The sequence below is a fragment of the Gouania willdenowi genome, chromosome 11 (assembly GCF_900634775.1).
Source record: "Gouania willdenowi chromosome 11, fGouWil2.1, whole genome shotgun sequence".
NCBI lineage: Eukaryota > Metazoa > Chordata > Actinopteri > Blenniiformes > Gobiesocidae > Gouania > Gouania willdenowi.
Window position 1 is genome coordinate 7376338 of NC_041054.1, and position 25101 is coordinate 7401438.

Here is a 25101-nt window from a genome sequence, read left to right on the forward strand (position 1 = left end):
ACTGAATAATGAACTTGTAATGCAGATCCAGAGCTTCTGCAGGCATCCAAGGGAAAAAAAGCCCTCAATTCAGCCTTTTTTTAGTCCTATTTTATCCCTAAATAATGCACTATTATTGAACATTCAGTGAAGGAAAATCCCTCTATTCTGCATGTTTTGTAGACGTTTGATTATAGATGATTTAATGGGATATTAAGTCATTGTAATGGTTAAGATCTGGTGTCAACTTTGAAATAATATACATATATATAATATACTGTATATACATTAGAGGTGGGACGATACAATGAGTTCCTATAAAATACGATAGATAATAATGGGCTCGAAATAACAATAAAATTATTATATTATTATAATACAATATTTTTGAAAAGGAAAAAAAAGTTGCAGTTGGGAAAATAACAATGCTTTGGACATATGACCTTTTCAGCTCAACAAACCATAACAATTGTGTGAATTACATTTAAAAAAAAAAATATATATATATATATATATATATATATATATATATATATATATATATATGTGTGTGTAATAATTCCAGCAAGTTAATTTTGTCTTCTTTTTTGAAATAATATGTTCAGACAACTTTTTCAGGAAGATAACTTTGAAATTTCCTTTAATCTACTGACGTGTTTCGACTGCCAAACGTGTCAGGAGAAATTAAAGAAAATTTCAAAATAAATTTCCTGAAAAAAGTAAAGGCTTTAAAGAGGCCATGGATGTCTATTTGTGCTTATCAGGATCAAGAGCATCCCTTATATTTCATTTTTATGAAAAATGATTGAAGTCCATTAAAGTGATTGGAGTTTTCCTCAAATGTGCTTCAAATAAAACGGTTTTATTTTCAATTTTGGCCTCATTTCAGTGAATACAGTCATATTAAGTGGGTTTTTTTTTCTGCGTAATGTGATATTTACATTTGTTATCTCGCTTTTTTTTTTTTTTTCCCAGAATTCCTACAAAAGAATGTTGTTTCTTGCTAGCGGCGCAATCTGAATCCAAAACTGACTAAAAGAGTAAAATCAGTGTCTACTATCAGTTCCTGATAACACTCAATCACACAAACACAGCAACTTCTGTTACATCTACACGACACAAATATAAATGCACATGGATAGCTTTAGTCTCACCACCAACACACGCACACACGCACACACTTACTTAGAATAGTTAAAGATACTATGTTGTCATCCACATAGAAGGGAAATGTCCAGCACAGTTTCAAACTCACGAAAACCAAACAAAGTTCAAGCACAGTCACTTTGAGTCAAGTAACAACCAAAGAAAAAAAAGAAAAAAAAAACCCGCACTCACCGAGAACTACCACACCAACCGACTAAAACAGAAGGAGTGTGTAAGAACGATAATCATGACAGACGACAAAAAGGAAACTGTTCGAAAAAACAAAAAAAGAAGAAGAAAAAAAGCTCATCATAATAATAATAATAATAATAAACTGTATCCATGTTTTACTGGACATCAGGATAATTTAGCTTTTAGCATTAATGCTTTGAAGGAAAAAGCAGCTTGTCATGATAATCAGTTGCTTACAAATGCTGACATTAAGTGACAGTTATTGATCAGTGTTTGCAAGGATTCAAACCAGGACAACATAATATAGAGAGGAAACTCACAGCACCAAACACAGTTCATGGTCGCCACAGTAACCCGCCATGCAGTTTGAGCATGGTGAATCAAGGCAACGGCCCAAAAAAAAAAAAAAAAAAAAAAAAACAACAAAATAAATAAACATATCGCTAATGGCAACCATCACAGGCAAATATCGCCACAGCAACCAACCAAAAACAGGCCAATTAACTTACAACGCATTGAGAAGGAAGGGAGGGGAGGTTTTTAGCGGTTGCTAGGCAACCGTAGCCATAGCGACCCACGTCTCCACCGTATATTGTATGGACGGGACAGTCTTGAGAGTGGTGTGATGTTTTTTGTTTCAGGATAAATGGCAAATGGCACAGCACAAAAACAATAAAATAAACATAAACACAAGAAAATTAATGGCGGACAACAGAAGGTCTTTCAACCCTGCGACAGAACACTGGTTAGACACAACATTTGAATGGAGCAAAAAAAAAAAAAAACACTTCTTCTCTGATAAAAGTGAGCTTCAATACTGAACAACGAAAAACAGAAAAAAAAGGAAGAACTGAACCATCTGATCCTTGTAATGCATTTAAAATTGACGGCAATTTTCATGGTTCCACCTCATTAAAGTTAATCTACTGTTGCGTTATTGACTTTTTCAGCACCGCATGAAAGACAGTTATTCACATACTGAGCCCTCCATTACTTCCACTCTATCTCCTTAATTCTCGCACTCGTTTACTGTTGACTATCAGTCCCTCGTCGTGCCTTTAGCTTCAGCTGCTCACACATGTTGATGTCGGGTTCCTCACCTCCTTCAGTATGGCCTGTTGGCGTCCTTGGGCCTCTTCAGCTGCACCTTCAGCCTCTTCATGCCGATTTGGAAGCCGTTCATGGCCTGGATGGCAGTTTGTGCACTGGATGGGTTGTCGAAGCTCACAAAGCCTTAAAACAGACATACACATACATTATGACACATGTCAAACTCAAGGCCTGGGGGCCAAATCTGGCCATTTAGGCGTTTCGAATCGGCCACCAGGAGAAAGTTTTAAAAAAAGATAGAAAAAACATGAATTATTGTGTAAATGAAACTCAAAAATATTTGCAGGGGATCACAGTTTTCCTGGTGCTTATATCGCATAAATTTCAGTCATTTTTAATATTAAACTGTTGAAAAAACCCAAAAATCTTACAAAATCTTTCAATTTTCCTCAAATTCTTACATAATATTTAAGACCACTTAGTTAACTGGTTGCAAGATTTTGCGTGCGTGATGATTTGAGCTGGACACTAATGTTCCTAAACAAGCTTTTAGACCACATGTCTAAAAAAACTCAAGTAAAAATGACAGAGAAAACATAAATAATTGTGTAAATGAAACTCAACACTCCTGGTGCTTATATCGCACATAAATGCAGTTATTTTTAAACTGCATTCATTAAAACGAGGTTGAATGTAAAATTATCTGTGTTCAAATTAGGGGACGGATCTGGATAAGCATAATGCTTTTTTCCGGCATGCAAAAGGACAAAAAAAAAAAAACAATGATATGATTTTGCTCTGAATGTCAAATGAATTTCTGTGAATGCTACCATGTCGGAAATGAACTGAATAAATAAATAAAAAATAAAAAATAAAATAAACTGTTCTCAAAATTCTTACAAAATCCTTCAATTTTCCTCAAATTATTACATAATATTTAACTTTAATTAAATAGAAAATGGTCACAAATTCTGTGGCCTACCTAACTAAAATGAGTTTGACACCCCTGCATTATAGCGTTGTTTACAATTGCTCACAAAGAAGCCAAAGTTAGAACAGATACAGAAACTCACCAAAGCATTTGCTCTGGTTGGTGGCGCGGTCGACAAACACCTTGGCAGAGATGACGTTTCCAAAAGGCAGGAACATCTGCAGTATCTCTGAGTCAGTGAACTCCTGAGGCAGGTGGTAGATGAAGATGTTGCAGCCTTCAGGGCCTGCACACACACAAAACACATACACACACACACACACACATACACACACACACACACTTATGACACTTTTATGGCAGAGAGACACACAAAGAGACATCTATAGAAACATTTATTCAGAGGAAAACCACGACAATATGCCACTTTCAACAAGCTTTAAAACACTAAAACAATGCCTAATACACCCATACAGTAAAAAAATGTAATGTATTGCAATTATTTGGCTAAAACCAACATACGTTATGTGGATTGAGAAACTTCGAGAAAATATACAACGTGGGAAAAAAAAAATCACATATGCTTTAAGACTCTGGAAAGAAGAAGGTCATACTTGTGCAATAAAATGATCTGAACCCACCAACATGTAACTCTACTCCAAACCAATCTTGTCAATCCCACATACGTATATGGTTCTTTTTTTTTTAATTTCTTTTTTCTTTGATTTATCCTCACCTGGTTGCCTTTATGAATAGCATCGCTCTTTTAAACTAATGTATTTGTGGCTGAATTATGCTCAGATCTATTGTTAAAATGTGATTGTTACGATCTGTCAATCACAGCACAACATGGATAGAGCTGTAAGAATCTTAGAAAATGTAATAAGTTAGTAAACTGTGTTTGAAAATGTATAAGTTGTCTACTTTGAAATAAAAAACAAGTTCTAAAAACAGTAACAACTAATCAGAGGGTTTTCCACTGGTAGATTATTAACTGAAACACTTTATGTAAGCTTTGATAAGCAAATGATTAAGCACCATTCCAGATAATCATTAGTCGCAAAAAAGTTTTCCACTTACGTTTTATCTCTAAATGTCTACAATACTTCCATATCTTACTCAAATAAATGAAAGCAGCAACAGAATTACAGCTACGGAGCTAAACACGGAGTGTTTGTTTAAGATAAGATGGTGATTATTCCACATCGGAGACTTTACCTTCTCTTTGCTGCAGCTGCTGAGGCTGCTGTGGCTGCTGGGCCACCAGCGTGGGCTGGTGAGGGAACGGATGCCCCACCAAGCTGTAGGCAGCTGGGTAAGTGGCTGACGAAGAGGAGAAGAAGAAGAACAGCTGATCAGAGAACTGTGAGTTCCTTCTCCTCCTAAAGCTATGCTTTAATTACATTTGTGATCTATGATTTACTTTAGCGTATTTATTGCTCTACGTCAGACGTGGGCTACTGGGGCACCGGGGGCCCTTGATCTAATTTTGTAAATTGCACAAAATTGAATCCAAAAACACACATAATGACAGGAAAATGCACAAAATGAAAGAAATAATGCACACAATATAAGCAAAAATGCACAAGACAACAACCAAAATACAGAAAATGATCTCAAAACGTCCAAAATGGCAACAAAAGCATACAAAATGACAGAAAAACACACAAAATGAAAGAAATAATGCATACAATGAAAACAATAACGGACAAAACAACAACCACAATACACAAAATGATCTCAAAATGCCCAAAAATACACAAAATGGAAATAAAAATGCACATAATGACCTCAAAAACACACAAAATTATTCCAAAAAATACACAAAATTACAGAAACAACAAAAAACAGAAAGGCACCTCCAATAATTCACAAATTGGCTATAAAACCAAAACATAATGACAGATAAACACAAAAAACAAACTCACTCCACAAACACAAAAAGACAAAAAAACAATAAAATGACTACAAAATTATTTAAATAACGCTCAAAAGTACAATTAAAATATTACACATAATGACAGAAATCAAACAAATAATCTCCACAAACACACACTAATATGACTCCAAAAACTCACAAAATGGCAACAAAAACACACAACATTATTCAAATAACACACAAAAGTACAATAAAAATACACAAACTGACGCCAAAAACATAAATTACAGCAAAATACACAAAAGACCAGCAAAATATAAAAATGACAACAAAAATACCCCAAATGAAAGAAATAATGCATACAATGAAAGCAACAATGGACAAAACAACCAAAAGACACAAAATGATCTCAAAATGCTCAAAATGGCAACAAAATGAAAACAAAAATGCACATAATGACCTCAAGAACACACAATATTATTCCAAAAATACACCAAAGTACAAAAACAACAAAAATACAGAAAGGCACATCCAATAATTCACAAATTGGTTACAAAACCAAAACATAATGACAGATAAACACAAAAAAAAAACTAAATCACTCCACAAACACAAAAAGACAAAAAAACAATAAAATGACTACAAAAACTACAAATTATTTAAATAACGCACAAAAGTACAATTAAAATAATACACATAATGACAGAAATTGAACGAATAATCTCCACAAACACACAAAATGACAAAAAACACACTAATATGACTCCAAAAACTCACAAAATGGCAACAAAACACACAACATTATTCAAATGACACAGAAAAGTATAATAAAAATGCACAAATTGACACCAAAAACATAAATTACAGCAAAATACACAAAAGACCAGCAAAATATAAAAATGACAACCAAAATACACAAAATGACTTAACAAAACACATAAAACAACATTATACAAAAGTGAAGGGAAAAAATAAAATAAAAAACAACGAACAAAAACACACAAACCCTCCTTTGCTCTTTGTCCTTTCTAATTGCTGACATGAATGTTGATAATCTGTCATATTTTTTACAGCCTCCCTTGTGATAAAAGTTAAATATCTCTGCTCTCCATATTTATGTTTATGTTTTCAAACTTGTAGGTAAAAATAGTTGTACTTGACACTCCGCTTCACACGTTTGCAAAAACTACATAAGGAGTCTCGTTCCACAGCTGGATAAGTTCTGAACAGATTAAACTGCAAGCTTGTGTCTTTTATGATTACATGCACATTTGCATTAAATCTGTTTTTTCACGTCTTTTTCTCACCTGTGTAGTGCTGCATTCCTGTGTAAGCCTGCTGCAGGGGGTCCAGGACAGGACTCTGAGCTGTGACACAGCAAACACAGGGTTAACAGCTCTGCTTGTATGAGAGAATAATATTAAAAGCTATTTAGGGCACACGCTCCAAAGAACATTTCCTCCTTTATTGGGAAGGGATTGGGATGGTGTTCATGAGGGTCTGTGGATGGAAGGATTCACAAAGTAAAACACAGACATGGTGTGTTTGCAATGAATGGCCTTACCTTGGTAGGCATGGACCCCGTTGGTGTACAAAGCTTCTGTGGCTGACTGGCCATTAGGGGGCGCTGGCACAGATGTGTAGCTGTTCACTGCAATGGGTGGAGGCAGAGCAGGGACAGGCGTGGCAGCGATGGAGGGTGGAGTGCTGGTACCTGTGGGAAGAAGTCAGAAGACATTTCTTTATCCTTCTATTAAAGCAAGGATCGTCTGTGTGTGTGTGTGTGTGTGTCTGTGTGTGGAGAAAAAATCTCCCTGATGCAGTGTCGGTTCAACCTGAAACTTTTTTACAAGCTTGCACACACACCGAGTGTGTGCATCTGTTATTTTGGACTTATTTGGTGATTACATTTCAAAACGTTTATTTTCATTGTATTTTGAAATCACCGTGGAAACAACGCGGGTTAGACCGGTGTCACGGTCTGAGTTTAGATCAATTATGAGCATGCGGAAAATGAATTTATGCTCGTTCCGCTGTGAGTTTTGCTACTTCCGCCGTGCTGAGATTGATAATTCATTTTCAAAACAATGTGTTTGTATAAAAGAAATACACGCTTTGTAATTTATTCTATGCAGTTTTTTTTTATTATTACATGTTTAGTGTTTGTACAAAAAAAAGGTTTTATAATTTATTCTATGCAGTTTTTACAATAATAAGCTGTTGTATTCGTATGTTATGGCAATTTTTATATTCATCATAATATCGTCAAATGTGTGTTCATGTGTACAATTAGTCATGTTTTAATACATGATGACTGCATTACTCTTCGCACTTTTTGAACAGCTGAGTCATGTTAGATTAAACAGTACAGATCGTATTGTACTCAGTGCAACACAGAGTCTCTGCTGAAGGCCATACACACGAACACACACACTATCAAGGATAGATAAGAGTGGCGCCCAATCTTCCTCATAATATACACGTCTTCATCATCCTCAAATGTTTCCACTGTTGGGCATCTGACTCTCCCCTTCTCCTCACCTCAGGGTGGAACTTTTTCTGTTATCTGTATAAAAGCTTAAGCTGTGAAACTGTTAGTTAGAGTGGGTCTTGCCTTTTTGCTCTGCTACAAGCCTTTTGCCTTTCATTCTTTCAGGATGGAAGCTTCTTTTTTACTCCTTTTTTATTTAATTTTATAATAAATCTTTTTTATAAAATCATCAATGCCTCACCTGGACTCCATCATTCAACCAGAGCAATAAATCATGTCTCCAAATGAGGTCAACCGCAAATTTGCCGTGACACGTATAAATCTGATCATGACAATCATATTTGTTTTATCATTGGTCGATTTTTTATCGATGGTCGACTGATGTGATGTTTTAAGCATTTTGTAAAATCAGTACAACAATCTCTGTGCATGGCTAATCCAGCACATGTACACCTCAGTACGTAACGGTAACGTACTGAGACTGTAAGAGAATCTCAGTACGGAGGTAAACTCAGACCGTGACACCGGACGGAGGGTTAGACCGGAGGGGGAGGGGGGGGTTGGCATCTGAGCAGCCGCACACTCTCCCTGATATAGTAGCAAATCTCACGCATTTCAACCTGATGTGAGGAGTGGATGCACGTGGCGGCTAACGCTAAATAAATAGTTTTATTTGTACAAATTTAGTCTTTTATCAGATTCTACCTAAACCGCTGCATTGGTACAAACTTTATTGATCATATTATAATGCACATGTCCCAAAAAACCAGCAAATAAACCCCTTTATACCACTACAGAGTATGCACACCTCGTTGTACATCCAACCTTCAAACACATACTCATTTGGCCATAATTGACAACTCTACTTAAGCCCCTCCCACAATATGAATACATACTTCCGACAGGCACTGTACTAGTTATGATAATAATAATAATACATTTTATTTAAAAGCACTTTTCAAGAAACTCAAAGACACTTTACAGGTTAAAACAACAATAGCAAATACAACGATGAAAACAAAGAAATATAAATCAGAAAAAATGAAGAACATCAGTTAAACAGGCATGAATGCTTTATATTTATTTCTTTAGAAATCACACTTTTTCTTTACCATCTATATCAGACGTGGACTACTGGCGGCCTGTGGTCCTCATGTGACCTTCATGTGACCCTTGGTATAATTCTGTGCGGCTCCTAAAATGAATCCCCTAATAAATGTGATTCAAGACGTTTGTTCACCTACTGCACAGTAACATGAAATCAAGTATGTGATGATTGTGAATGTTTAAAGATAGTGGTACATTTGAAGTAATTAAAGTAGCTGTGTATGAAATTGAAATGAAAGGAGGAAATAGACGATTATTACAGACACAAACCCACTAAAACCAACATGAATTATTTAGCCAGAGATATCAAAGATGGAAAAACAATCTGCACATTTTTGCCTCATTTTTTAACACTTAATAATGCAAACAAAGGCACAAACACATAGAGTCAATGAGGTTTCTACAGGCAGTTACCAGTATGATGTCATCAAACCTGTGATTATTTGCTGATGAATTTAAGATGGCAGTACACAGAGTCTTGAAGTGCAAGTAAATCGCATTATTAAAAGGAAATCAAATGCATATCAGCATTTTTCTTCAGCACAGATCTTTTAGGTACATTTAGAAGCTTTAAGGCCAAATTTGTAAAAAAAATACAAATTAAAAAAACAGGGGAGGATCCCTTTAAGGAGTCTGCAGACTGCAAAAAAAAATATTTTGTCCTGTTGCCATGGAGACGACAATAAGTGATCTGCAATTTATTATTTGTTTAAAGAAAAGACAAAAAAGGGAATTCACTCAAATTTAACTGCTAATAAAATCATTTCTGAAAGAGCTGCCACTGTTATTATTATCCTATGCTATCTTTAACTTCTGCGATCAAAAAAATAACAATTAGGCTAACGACAAGAATAACACCATTTTATTTAGGTTATTGTTCTTTATCGTGTAGTTTGCAATTCTATGAGCTGCCAAAGAAATGACTGTACTGTCAAAAATACCACAACGTTAGACCACGTAGTGACTTTCTTAAATGCAGTTTACATTGATTTAAGTTTTATCAGGCAGGATATATTGTTTTTCAGTCTCATTGCTAAGACTAAACTATATACAGTAATTTCCCTGACGGAGCCTTCCCAAGGGATTAATAAAGTGTATCTAATCTAATCTAAACTTTCCTTAGCATGAACAGGAGACGCCAAAATGCTCCAATGTGTAGGTTAACAAATTCAGCTGAGTTTTAACTACTCTTTACCTTTTTTTGTCATGAAATATGTCTTTTCTTTACAGCTGGAAAATTGAATTAGCAAAATACAATGCTCTCCAGATGCTGCCGCAAAGCTCTGGTTTACATCGTGAACTGATAGCATTACAACTGACAGTCATTTACCACTGGGATATACAGTATCTCTTTTTAAAGTTACTGAAGGTTGGAGCTAATATTTGTAGTCATGTCGAGAACGCCATAGCGCATGTGCTACATATTTACTAAGTAGCGTTTTATCACTAGCAATTATCAACAGAGAAGTGCTAATTTAGGCCCTGACTGTTAGCACTAGCATTAGCGGGTTTCTACGCTGGTTACTTGTCACTTATTCAAGGACTGTCAGAATTAGCAGCTAAGTTAATTTAGCATCAGCTGCGTTAGAAGCTATTAAGTCATTAGCTCACTGATCTAGCTATTATTACGATGTGCAAAGATTGACTGGTACTTTGTGTATTATCGCTAAATTTAGCCAGTGCCAGCTATGTCGCTGATTATTCTAGTGATAGCTTAGCGTTTGATGTGGTCTTCCAAACGAAATGTCTTTCTTTTTTATTGGTTTACTTAAGATGACCTTTAGCATGAGCTGTGGACGTCATAGCAACTATTTTACTGGTTCACTGAGCTGACAGTTAGCACCAGCAATAGTAATTTGTCTCTAATGCATTAGCTCTGTTATTGGTTTATTCATATCCTGTTTACGAGAGGACATGATTTGGAATTGTTCCTGGATTGACTCTGTCTTCCTGACGGGAGCGTGAAGAGTGTCTGATTGAAAGTGTGTCAAGGTTAGCTTACATCCACAGCATAGCTAGCTTTATTAGATTTGTACTGGTTTTCTTTTAAAATTCATGATGCATGTTGACTTCTGTATTTCCTTGTGGTTAATTCCTCCTACAGTACAATGGAGAAAATCCATTGTCTGGTGGGTTGTTTGGAGTTGTTATCTACGATGGTGCATTAGGGTCAAATTAAAATAAAAAGAAAATCTGAGCACTACGAGATTAAAGTCGTATTATTCCAGAATAAAGTTGTAATTTTATTAGATTAGAAGTGGAACATTTTGCAATTAAAGTGTAATATTTTGAGAATAAAGCCGTATCTTAACATTCTAATTTCATAAGATTAAAATCTTGTTATTTTGAAATTTAAGTCATAATATATTGAAAATAGATCCAAAAGGCTCAGTATTTCACCATGTGTGAAACCTAAAGACAAGTAGAATCTCACTATGTCCACACTCTCCATAAGTGACCGCAACACAGACAAGATCCTGTTTGTATTTCAATTTTATTTTCATAAAATTACTACTTTATTCTCGAAACATGATCATTTTAATCTCACGAAATTATGAATTTTATTAAGCTACGACTTCATAAAATTGTAACTTTATTCTTGAATTATTACGAATTTAATCTCATAGTGCTCAGATTTTGAAAATGTCAATGTGGCCCTAATATGCCGTCGTAGTTATCAAACCACTTTTCAATTAAATGTATCCACGATTTAAAATATTTAAAAGATTTTCAACATTACATATATATTTTTTAAAATACTAAAGTTTATAAATGCCACTGCAACTCGTTTACTTATTTTTGTTTTATTGCTTTCATACTCAAGCAAACATGGAAAACACTGGACAACATAAAAGGACAAAAAAAAAAAAACGCAACAAAATAGATGTTTGTAATTTTGTCCTTATGGTCCACTTCTCCTTCAGTATCTGTCTCCATATTTCAAGCAGAAATCTAATCAGGCCAAGCCGGGGCCAGACATGTCTGCCTCTCATTACCTGAGGACGGGGTGATTGATGCAATCGGCGTGGCAATGATGCTGCTGGGGTTGAGGCGGCGAGCTGCTGCATCTGACGGCTGCCCACCGTGGCAACGGGAGAGAGGTAGGCCGACTGAGCCACCAAGGCCTGCTGCTGCATCAACTGGAGAGGGAGAGAGATTACTGAGTCAGTGCTGCTTAGAGGGTGTGTTACTAACTTCATAATCCAAGTTAAAAAAAAAAAAAAAAAAAGTCATATTGTTTATATTTATTGCCTGTTTGTAATGACTCCACACAGTCTAAAACAGGGGTGTCAAACTCAATTTTAGTTCATGGGGCCAAACACAGAGCAGTTTATCATCAAGTGGGCTATAAAATTTATGTGGGGAAATTAGTAATTTCAAACATTATTAGTGCCTATTTGCACTTCTATCTAACGTCTACATAAAATACTAAATAATGTAAGAACCAACAATATCCAAGCAATAACGGATAGATATCAGTTCCAACAGGATCTTCACTTTAAATTTCCCAGCTTTTGTGAAATTAAAAAAGTCATATATTTATATTTATTTCCTGTGTAACGACTCCAAACAGTCTAAAAAAGGGTGTCAAACTTAATTTAGCTCAGGCGCCAAATACGGAGCAGTTTGATCTCAAGGGGGCCATACATTTTATGCAGGAAAACGAGCAATTTCAACATTATTGTGCCCTAGTTTGCACTTCTACGTAAACATAAAATACTAAATATGTAAAAATAAGCAATATAAGCACTAAGTGACAGATTTCAGCCCCAATAGGATCTTTAGTTTAAGTTCCTAGATTTTTGTGACCAATTTACATTTAATTAAGGGACATATTGTGTAAAATTTAAGTAAAATTTAAGGATTTTGTTAGAATTTTGAGTTTTTTCAACAGTTTAACACTATACATAAAATACTAAATTTGTAAGAAAACCAACAATATCCAAGCAATACGTGATAAATATCAGTCCCAACAGGATCTCACTTTAATTTTCCTAGATTTGAGACCAATTTCTTTTAATTAAGGGAAATATTATGTATTCATTTGAGGAACACTTAAGAGTTTTGTAAGAATTTTGAGGTTTTTACAATCATGCGATATTATCACCAGGAGTGTTCAATTTCATTTACACAATGATTCATTTTTTCTTTGTAATTTTTATTTGAGTTTTTTTTTTTACACATGTGGTCTAAAAGCTTGTTAGGAACATTATTGTCCAGCTTTAAATTGTCAACAATTTGTTTACCAGTTAACTAAGTGTCTTTAAGTCATGTTTAGCCTGGTCTTTAAGGGAGGATAGCTTTTTAGAAAACCATCAAGTGTTGGTTTTAATACTGCTTTAAGTAATTTACCTCTCGAGGTTAATTACCCTTAATGTCAGCGTATTTAACTGTATGGGTTTTAACTAAAATGCAGATGAAAATAAAATTAGAAAACCACACTGTTAAAGCATCCCATGGTGAACGCAAGTAAATGAGGCTAATCTGGAAACATTAGGAGTGAACGGTCAATAGCAACGACGAGGAAACTGATGATGCTTCACTTTTCGAATAAAAACATCTCGTTTGACATTAAAGCTTTCTGAAGTGTAATTAAAAAAAAACCTACCACACGAAATGTGAGTTTGTTAAATCCTTTCCCATTAAAGTCCATCTCACATCATCAGCTCCTTCTTACAGCTTTTTACTCCAACCAAAGGAAAACATTAGTTATTTCAGGGCTTTTTAATCCCCTCTTGCATCGTTAAATGCCCACTGAACCGATTTGCCAGTTGTCATGTAAATTCACTTTGCAGACAATAAGTATGCACTCAAATGGATAAAGTTACACAGGATGCCCCCATTAGTCAAATCATGTTGAGCTACAGCGCGATCTTTGTCTATTTCCTCCTTCGACGCTCAAATAAGATTTAACGTCGAGTTGGCGTCAATAACAGGAAACGTGTTCTCTATATCTTATCCTGGAGGTTAGCTACTTTCATTACAAAGCAGAGGGCCTTTCTTCTAACGGCATCATGTGTTAACGTGTGGTTCTCACAGCCTGCGTGTAAGCGTTATACGCCCCCAGGTGGAGGGTCATAGGGCTGATGACTCCCAGCTGCGAAGCCACCTGCTGCATCCGCCTGAGTCCTCGCTCCTTCTCCGAATCTGCAAACTTCACCACCAGACTAGACGAGGCGCCCTGCAGAGGACAAGTGCCACATCATCATGATAATCAATTAGTAATACATGGATATCTCTGATGTTTGACATTTTTACATTTACCTTTGTTTTTATCAGAGCTCTTAAGATAGTGGCAAGGCTGCCATCAGGGTTGGGGTCAATTTTAACTGTAACTGTGTAATTGATAATTAATTACAATCTTGGTGTAATTATAATTGTAATTTTTTTTTTAAATTTTAATGTCATAATAATAACTAAATTGTAACTGAGTTTAGAAAATTAATTAATTACCATGAAAAATTATAAAAAATTAATGTCAATTATAATTTTACGCTAAACTGGGGAACCATGTTACAGTTACATGTACAGTTCTGCACATATGTAGTAAACAATTATTCAAATATGTTTCATATCAAGCTTTCCCACATTTTACCATTGGAAAAAACATTGAAATCTAGGGGTTTACTGGCACAAAAAGGCTCATACGCCCACACCAAAATGATTAAAGCCTATATTTTCATTGACTAAGAAGCCAAACAAGTGAATTAATAAATAGGAAAGAAAATAGATCATAAATATTGGTTATTAGTGTATTTTACAGCTGATTTAGGACTCGTTATCATAAGAGATGCTAACAGAAAGCTAACACAGCAGGAAGGGTAACTTTTCTTATGTTATTTATTTCAGGCTCGGCAAGTGTGATGGTAATTTACCTTTAGTAATTGAGAATGTAATTGTAATGGTCTTTCTGAGGATAAAAAATAATTGTAATTTCATGTAATTGGGATAAAAATGCGGGTCACTATAATCGTAACTGAATTGTAAATTGAACATGGATAATTGAAGACGTAATTGTAACTGAACAAACGTATTTGGCCCCAAACCAGGCTGACGGCTACATCAAAAACTCGGAATCGTAATTTCCAAGTTAAAAATTCCGATCCTCATCTAACAAAGTTGTCCCTGAAACATATCTAAAAAACTGAAGTATTTACAATAAAAACATTATGTCGTCCAATAGACTTTTTTTTTAAGGAGGCGTTCAGAAAGTCCATATTTCCAAGTTGCCTTGAACCCCATTTCTGTTCCTGAGGTGTATGCTAAGTTTGCGCACATTCGCATGCCCCGCCCCACTACAACGCCCCTATTCTGCGGCGAAAGCAAATTTTGGCTTGTCAGCCTCCTATATAGTGACCCTTCAACTTAGGTATTATTCAACCTTGGGGTCATGACCTCATGTGGGGTCGCCTGGAATTTAATGGGGTCACCTAAAATCTCTAGTAATTGATAAAAAAAAAAAAAAATTACCGATTAACTATTCTTTTCAAAAATTAAAAACACAACACACAATCTTAACAAATGTATTCTATATTTTTCACTTCTTTAAATATAAAATATAAAATATAATATATACTATATATAATATTAAAAAAATAATAAATACATGTAAATAAATGAGCAAACAAATAATATAATAAATAAAAATCATATAATGTAAATATATATTCTTTTAAATCACTCATTTGTAACGGTGTAACAAACATGATCAAAACTGATTCTCGAAGGAAAAATAAGTCTTGGATTCGCCAGAAATTGTGACATTAAAATGGGTCACGATCCAAAAAAGGTTGGCAACCACTGCTTTAAGTAAAGCCCATCAAATCAATGTCTGTGAAATCGTCACATTATAATGAAATGTAAACGTGGCGAGAAAGAACGCTCATCCATCCTAAATCAGCTCATTCTGTTTAAGGTCTCGGGGTGATTAATGCACAAAGCAGGATACAATCTACATAGGTCAACAGTCAATCACAGGCCTAACACATTTGAACTTGATTATAATTAACATGCACGTAATTGATCTGCGGAAGGAAACTTGCACATTCTTTGAAGGTCGAAGCCTGGCTAAGCAGCTAAGTCACCAATACATCACGCAGCACCAGTGAATATCAAACTGTTTTTCATTCTAAACTTTCAAAAAGGTGAGATTTCACTAAATCAGAGGGAAACGTACCAATCAGTGGCACTTAGGTTTTTTTTTATTTCTGAGAAGGTTGACTAAAAAACTGAGCACAATGATTGAAAGCGTCTGTGCTTGGATGGTTCACAACCATTGAGAGGCAAATAAATGATCAAATGATTTAGGTTTCCTGCTGCATTGTGTCAGAGTCGTACAGTTTGGTTGATGCAGCAGAACAATGCTACAAAAACAAGCAGATTAGCAGGGGTGAAAGTAATGGATTTCAAGAACTCACGTTACTCTAACTGAGCTGCTTTTATGTACTTTTTTGAGTATATTTCTAAATCAGTCATTTTACTTGTACTTAAGTACATTTTAAAAGAAGTAAAGTAATTTTTTACATTTCTACACCCAAACGTTATGCAGTAAACTATTATTTTTGTGATTGGTATTTTTTTAATTTACATTTCATGGTCTCGATGAAAGCACACTGAACATAATCCGTATGTTCGTAGTTGTGCCATTTCTGATCAACGCCCAGCCCCTTTCTTGGGTTCAATTTGTGGTTTCTACTTATTGTGTGTTACACACATGGCACATTTGGTTGAGTTCATAAATGTAGCTATACTTAGAGCAGTGATTCTCAAACTGGTGGGTTCAGGGACCCAAAAGTGGGTCGCGGACCTGTATTGGGTGTGTCACGACACGGGTCAAAATAAATAAATTCTTAATATCTCTCATGTTGGACTTGTCTTTACTTTGAAAGAACATGTTCTTTTGACAGGCATGCTGTGAAATACATGCTGCAGGAAAATACATATTTTATGTTAAAAAAAAAGATTATATATGTGGTTTACAACAGCAATTTTTTGAAAACTAAATTGGTTGATTGAATTCCAAAAAAGAAAGGGGTCGCGATTGAATGACTGTGGCAAAATGTGGGTGCCGGGGTGAGAGCAGTTGAGAACCCCTGACTTAGAGCCTGAGAATGTTTTTTCTTTTGAATTTAATTCATTGGTGTTATTTTATTTAAAAAAAATAAATAAAAAATTGTACATTTTGACAAACCTTTTATTTTATACAGATGTCTTTGTGGAAAATAAATTAAGTTCCAATTGTACAAGACTTTGTCTTATCATGCATGAGAGTAACTAGTAACTTTACTTTGAATACTATTTAATTGAGCTACTTTTTAGTTGTACTTACTTGTACTTGTACTCTATACACCTCTGCAGATTAGCTACAAAGGAAACTTAAAGGCTCAGAACTTAACCCACCTGAGGTGCATCGACCTCTTAAATGCTAAAGTTAATAAGCGACGTGTGCACAGACGGCTTAAAACACTTTGCAAGACGGCACACAATAAATATGAAACATTATCTATTATTTGCATGTGTGTGTGTGCGTGCGTGCATGAGTGTGTGTGTGTGTGTGTGTGTGTGTGGCAGCACTTACAGGTAGAGTACGACTCCCATGCAGAGAGCTGATGGCAGCCTGGGCCTCCGCGTTGTTCTGAAACTTTACAAATGCGCAGCCTGCGTGAAAAGACACACCATTAAACGTGGCCTCGCGCATGCAAACACACACACACACACAGGCATAGCAAAACCCTGTCCCTTTAAAAATACATTAGAAGACGTCTTACATCGAGTGCTTCATCAGTTACCGTGGCATCATTAAACGTGGCCCACAGAACATTCATTGCTTCATCAATCACAGCCCGTAAAACCAGCAAACGCATCATTAGCCATGACCCATAAAACCTATTGCACCATTAGTCATGCCTCACGCAACAAACGCAGAAAAATGTAGCGTCTGTGTTTGAACTGTCGCCGCACTTTGATTTACAAGGGAAATATTATCAGCATTGTTGTCAGCGACGGTAGTAATTCACAGCACGTGAACGCGGGGGAAGGCTAGCAGGCTCATTCTGAGCCACAAACGGTTAAACCAAGTCAATACAGCTTTTACAGCCGTGACCTCAGGTCTATTTTGATTGATTTCTAGAAACAGGAGGAATGATTTCGGGCGGATTTCAGAATAATAGTCAGTACATTATCAGCAATGCCGTCGTAAGAACGACGACTTCTTCACTTTATTTGCATCTTTACAGACTCAGATGGCACTGTAAAAAAAAAAAAAAAAAAAAAGTTCCACAGTAAATTTGTACTATATTATTGTTTCATCCCTGTGCATAATGCAGTGGTGTCTATACCAACATTTTAGCATTAAAATAATATGAAAAATGTCTCCACCAAATTTATAATGAGGCAGCACTTTTGCGGCCGGGGATCAACTCACAGGGAAGCCTTTTTGGGTCATTTCATTTATTTGAATTAGAACTTTACATATTAATCAATGTGTCAGCAAACAGCTTGAACTCAAATATGCTGGAGTTAGCACAATAGCTAAATTTCATACGTTGTCCTAAGGCAAGCAAACGTGATAAAAAAAACAGTGTAAAACAGTTGAACAATAACATTTAACATATAGTTAAGCAACATGGCACAAAGAGACAAACATTAAACTGACTTACGACAGAAAACATGATACCACATAAAAAAAAAAAAACAACAGTCAAGAGTTAACAGAGTCCCCCAAAAAAGTATAATGTTGACTATGGGTGCATGACTGGTTTGTTTTCAACCAATTTTTGAGAACTGCTTTGAAAGTTGGGTAATTGCCACAGTTTCTGATGTTTTCTGGAAGTGTATTCCATAATTTGTTGCCTCTGATCGACACCACCATTTGGCTAAATTTAGTCTGGCGCCTTTGTACTACACAGTCTCCTCTAGTTAAGGCTCTGTAGTTTTTTTTTAAACATATAAAACCCATTAAAGTAAGCCCATTTAGAACTTTTAACTTTTTGTGAGAAGTTTGTGGTCCAAAAACATGTCTTTGGCGTTTCTAATTGGACCTTCGGAGTGAATGAGTGGTTGATTGTTTTTCTATGTGACGAGTACAGAAAAAGGATGCACGGAGTTCTCAGCTTTGTAAGAATCCGCGTGTGAAAGAATCCGTGTATCATTCGCTCATTCGTTTTTCATTATGTAACAAAAACATGAAAAACAAAAAAAAACCACTCATTATTTGATATTTGTTTCCAAAACCAAAATGAAAAAACAAAAAACGCCTTGTTTTTTAAATTCAAGCTCTTTTGCTTCGGTACAGAAAACGAAAAACGGAAAACGGACACCTTTATTCATTTTCTCCATTACCGATTTGCTAAAGTACGTGACCCGGAAGTGTACTCTCATCCTACGCTAACGGCTATGCTAACGGCAGTTCGGCATGACAAGATTGCTGCTTCCAACTGGTCCTTTTCGCTTTAGCTGGTGTTGGGCACAGAACCTCCTCACGGACATTTCAGAGGATTTAGAGACTCCAAGTTTTGCAGAGCTAAAGATATCTCGGAATGTGTAACGCTTCACTTCCGGGTCACGTACTTTGACAAATCGGTAATGGAGAAAACGAATAAAGGTGTTCGTTTTCCGTTTTCTGTACCAAAGCAAAAGCTTGAATTTGAAAAACAAGCAGTTTTCATTTTTCATTTGAGTTTGGAAACAAATATCAATGAGTGTTTTTTTTGTTTTTCATGTTTTTGTTACATAATGAAAACTGAATGGACGAATGATACACGGATTTGAAAGCCTCATAAATGTCCAAACTGGGCTTAAAGCTTAAAGCTGACCCTCACAGTCTGACAGTGTCCTCCAATCCTACTGATTCATGTAAGTATCCCGAGTAGATTACGTAGGACTCAGTGAACTGCTCCCCATCAGGACAGATCTGAAGGACTTTGAGCTCCGTTTAGGACATTCACCTCCTGGGACACAACAGACGGGTAAGTCTGGGGTTGGCACTTTTAAAGAGAGACCTTCAAACATGGCTACATTTGATCGCTAAGATTGCTACCGTGGCAGATATTGTATTACCAAAATAACATCCGTCCAAGTTAGTTGGTAAGGTAACACATTTGTAGCAGAAACACTAAATGATTAATACAGATTTCATTTTTTTTAAAACTTTTTAAATCTATCATAACAATCCCAAAACCATCACGACTACGGCTAATTGTGAAGGTCCAACTTTTGCATCCTGAATCAAGATTGGTTGTAGTCCATTAAATGAAGAGGTGGGGACGCAACAGATCTGACCTGTCAATTTGGAGCTTTTCAATTCCATCATGTCTTTAAAATTTTAATATTTCATATGTCGACTTGAGCCAATTAAGAACATTTTTACATTACGAACAATGTTAGGTTACAAAAAGAATCAGAAATACTTTATTTATCCCGGGGGACTTACTGGTGTTACAGAGGCTCAAGAAATATTACAAATAAAAAGAAAAAACACAAAACAAAGAAAGAAAGAACGAAAGAAAGAAAACACACATAAAGACGCCACACTCTGACTTGATGATGCCAGGATCACCACATTTTTAGCTATTTTTCACTTTTACTATTTTTAACCTCTCATAATAATTGTAAATAATCAATAGCTTCTGCTAATTATGACGCCACATCCCCACTTTTGAATGATGCTCGCCACTACAGACCAAAATTACTCCACAAGAGCTGCAGATTTGGAAACGACCCAGTTTGAAATCCTTACGCATGCAAAGGTTTTAATCTTCCTACACATGACTTCTGAGGACCAAATGTGACATGGAGATACTATGTATCTCTTAGAAACACCTTGGGGTCGCAGGAGTTAGTGGAAGAGGCTGCGGAGAGGACTGTCTGGGCTTCTCTGTTGAGGATTTTGTCACAGACAGCAAGATCTAACTAACATTCTTGAGATGTGTTAGAGTAAAGGGATAATCCATGTTATTTGATTAATCTGACAGTCGTCACATTGTTATGGCTGTTCAAATCTGATGTGTTTTAATAAAAGAAGAAATAACAAAACACTTATCTTTGTTGATGGCTGAACGGAGAAGCCTTGTGTGAAGCAGATATGTTTGAAATTGTTGTGTTAACGCTTTAATTTAATACGTGTATTAATTTGCCAAGAACAGACATGAACAACTGCACGAGCGGCCTCCAAAGTAAACAAGCAAAAAAAGAAAAAAAAAAAAAAAAAAAAAAAAAAAAAAAAAAAAAAAAAAAAAACACACCAAAAGGATTTTTAAAAACAAAAAAAGACAACAAATATAAACAGTGACTCCAACAATCATGCAGAATTACAGTAAAATACAGACAAAGGACAACAAAAATACACAATATTACTCCAAAAACACAAAAAAACCCCAATAAACACACACAACAAAACCCTTTGTTTTTTTATCTGTGTTAATGCTCAAATTGCTCATTATTCTAAATGCTGACATGAATGTTGATAATGTCACGTTTTTATGTGATAAAAGTTAGCCTAGAATCTGACGTGTGTATGCGTCTGACACACTACCTTTGCTGGTACCATCGGGCCCACGGAGCACTGTGCATTCCTCTATGCTCCCAAACGGCTCGAACATTTTCCTCACGTCTGCATCCGTCTGCTGCTTCCCAAGCATGCCCACGAACAGCTTCCTGTCTTCTAAGGAGAAGGAGGTTGTCCAGGATGGGTGGGAGAGAACAGGTTTATGTGGGGGAAGGTCAAAGCAGAGGAAAGAGAGAAGCACAACATCACTGTACATGCATGGATGACAGAGGAGCACAACAGTTGGACGCTGCTCTGTGATACTTTGGAGCGCCACCAGAGTGCAGTAACATGAGTGGCACAACAAACAGCAGCTGGCTGTGACTCAAATGTTTATCACCCTCCGTGCTGTCAGGGAAGCTGCTCCGTCTGTCCCCGTCTGTGAAGGATCAGAGCTGTGTCTCTGCATGTTTCTAACCCCATAATATCCCAGAGGAGCACGACGGGCAGCAGTAGTTTGGGAGGCTGAGGAGATGGGCTAAAGCAAGGGGTTCTCAACCTCAGGGTAGGGACCTCATTTGGGGTCGCAAAACACTGGCAAGGGGGTCGCCAGATGCCTTCAAAAAACTATGAATATTTTTGAACAATTTGAGCTAATTTTTGCTTATTTTTTTATTTTATCCTTCTTCTGAAATGACCTCAAACTTGCCATATTTTAACCTATTTTCATCACTTTTGCTTTCCATATTTTTTTGCTACATTACTCCCATTTCCATTTCCACAACTTCTCCATCAATGCATTTTCTGCACATTTTTTCCACTTTCAAGGCATTTTGGGCACTTATAAACCCTTTCCACCACTTTTCCCACAGAATGTCTCATGTATTGTCCCATTATTGTCCCTTTTTTTTCTCTTTTCACCACATTGCATGCTTATTTTTTATTCACATTTACGATTTGTCATGCCCACCATTTGCCAGTTTAAACTAATTGTTCCTACTTTTTTTTCTGCCACTTTTAAGCCAATACTGACACTTTGAACACTTTTTCTGTCTGTTTCTGGCCACTCTAATTTGCAACTTTTAACCAATTTCTGTGGATTTTAAAAACCCATTTCACCACCTTCTCCACCATTTTTGGTCACTTTTAACCCATTTTCTTTCTGATGAAAACAAGGATTTACATATTTAAGATGACTATATACTATGGCACAAATAATAATAAACTTCCTGGATAACAGTGGCTATTATTCAGATAAATAACTAAATGATGGTTATCACAGATTAATAGAACAATGAACCATCATTTTGCTGACTTTATGGATGGACCCCAAAAATCTCTCCCCTTTATTCCCCCTTATAGATGGTCCTGTCTCCACATGACTGTTCTTCAATGTTCATGTCTGTGTTCAACCACCTTCAGGTACAGTGGAGGTCCCCGGTCTCTGGCACCTTTATTTTGGGGGACGGGGGCTGAAAAGGATGAGAACCACTGGTCTAAAGGGTTGTCAGTTCGATTTTCAAATGTAATAATTTAGTGTCGGTTTGGAGGGAAGTCGCCTGGGGACTAAATGGCAGCCACGCTTCAGTCAGACTGCTCCAGGGCAGACATGGGCTACAGATGCTGTTTGCCTCCGTCTGTGAGGACATGACTGCGTGTGACTGAACGAGGGTTTCTGCTGAGAGAATAGAGGCGCCATATGAATCCATTACTTTTATTATTGTCGAACCCTTCACATGCTCAGTCCCAGGTTTATTAGATTATTTCTCTCCCTCTTTAACCCACAGTAATCTAATCTCTTGTTGTAATGGCTGATCATTTGTTGTGTTGTTCCGAGCCTCTGTGTAGCGTAACGTGTAATAAAGATAAGATGATCTTATAACGGCCAAAACTTTAATTTAGCCATAGATTCTTTTTTATTTATTTTTTTATTGTTTTACTTCCACAATCTTATCACTGGTGTAAGATGTTTAATATTGTTTTGAATATCAAACAGAAACAGAAAAGCTACTCTGGAATTTGAAATAAAAAACAAAACAAAGACAAGTTTACATTCGACATATTTTGCTTCTGTCCTCTTTTTGCTGCACGTGAACTCGTGCAATTGTGGTGATTCCTCAAGTTTCCATCTATTGTGAACAATTTTGGCATTAATAATAAACAAAAGTCCCTGTATGATGTAGCGTGGACACATGCCAGTAGCCTGTGACCTTACAGGACAAGCAGCCATAAGAAAACAATGAGTTTCTGCTTTGTTTAAGCAGAATATTCCAGTAAGCCTAAACTAAGCCAAAAGGGTCTATTTAGATAAAATGTCATGGCACAGAGGATTTGACCAGCATGCTATAATAAAAGAAAAGAAAGCAATGGACTGTAAATGCCATCTGTCTTAGAGAGAGCATGTCATTTAAATTAGTTTAGACTATCCTCATGGGTGGTTGACAGGGATCTGAAAACAAGAATGCTGAAATATTACACAGCCTTTGTGTTTGTGACATGAATTTACATCAAGAATGTCAGTGATCATAATTAGAGTACCCCCCCCCCCCCCACCCCCCCTTTAGGATTATTGATAGATGGATGGAAAGTGTCAATTTTTCTGATTTCTTTAGACCAGCAGTTCTCAACCTTTTCAGCCCACGACCCCCATAATAAAGGTGCCAGAGAGCGGGGACCCCCACTGTACCTGAAGGTGGTTGAACACAGACATGAACATTGAAGAACAGTCATGTGGAGACAGGGGAAATAAAGGGGAGAGCTTTTGGGGGGGCCCATCCATGATCTATTGTTCTGTATGAATCTGTGATAACCACATTTATTTATTTATCTGAATAATATCCACTGTTATACAGAAAGTTCATTATTATATGAGCCATATAAATCCTTGTTTTAATCAGAAATAAAATGGGTTAAAAGTGACCGAAAATAGTGGTGAAATGTGATTTTAAAAACCACAGAAATTGGTTAAAAGCTGCAAATTAGAGTGGACAAAAACAGACAGAAAAAGTAGGGAAAAGGGTTCAAAGTAGGAACAGTTAGTTTAAACAGGCAAATAATGGGCATGACAAATCGTGACTGTGGCTAAATTGGCAAAAAAATAAGCATGAAATATGGTGAAATAATGTTAAAAGTGACAATAAGGGATAAATATATGTGACATTAGGTGGGAAATGTGGAGGAAAGGGTTTATAGGTGCTGAAAATGTCTTGAAAGTGGAAAAAAATGTGCAGAAAAGGCATTGGAATTTGATGGTGAAGAGGCAGAAATTGATGTAACGTAGCAAAAATGCATTAAAAGGAGCAAAAATATGGCAAGAAAAAGTGATGAAAATGGGTTAAAATACGGCAAGTTTGGTATAGTTGTAGAAAAAGGGTAAAAATAAGGACAAATTGACTCAAATTCTTCAGAAAATATTCTTAGTTTCTTAAATGCATCTGACGATCCCCTCCCAAGGTTGAGAACCTCTGCTTTAGATAAATCTGTGAATTTGTTTCTTAATTGTATTTTTATGCCAACAAAAATCTGCCCCTATGATTTTTTTTAATTCTATGTATGTTTTACTTCTGTTAAATCTACATTAAATTAAGAAGAAAAAAGAAACTAAAACATTTGAGCTGTGTCAGGTTGTTTAAAGTCCATTTAAAGCATGCAATCAGAATCAGCAATAAAGTGAGAAAGTGAAAGGAAGCACTTTGGTCTAATAAGTAAAGGACAGATTGCTCAGGTTTTTAGGGCAGCCACATCTTCATTAGCACTCAAAGGAGCTGCTGTGCATCTCCTCTTACAGTAGGTTAATCATGCAGCTCCAAAGTGTTTTTAACTGTGCACAGAGTGCTGTGCAG

The 25101-nt window shown here is 36.1% G+C and overlaps 1 protein-coding gene across 1 annotated transcript in view; it reads right to left on the bottom strand.

The window, feature by feature from the left end:
- celf3a (cugbp, Elav-like family member 3a) overlaps positions 1-25101 on the bottom strand; it is a 57312-nt gene that overhangs the window by 900 nt on the left and 31311 nt on the right. Inside the window, 10 exon segments of the mRNA XM_028460589.1 lie at positions 2418-2550; positions 3441-3584; positions 4517-4621; positions 6485-6544; positions 6742-6891; positions 11772-11825; positions 11828-11915; positions 13814-13957; positions 17354-17433; positions 21308-21436. Of these exon segments, the coding sequence (XP_028316390.1) occupies positions 2423-2550; positions 3441-3584; positions 4517-4621; positions 6485-6544; positions 6742-6891; positions 11772-11825; positions 11828-11915; positions 13814-13957; positions 17354-17433; positions 21308-21436 (1082 nt within the window). The 3' untranslated portion in view covers positions 2418-2422.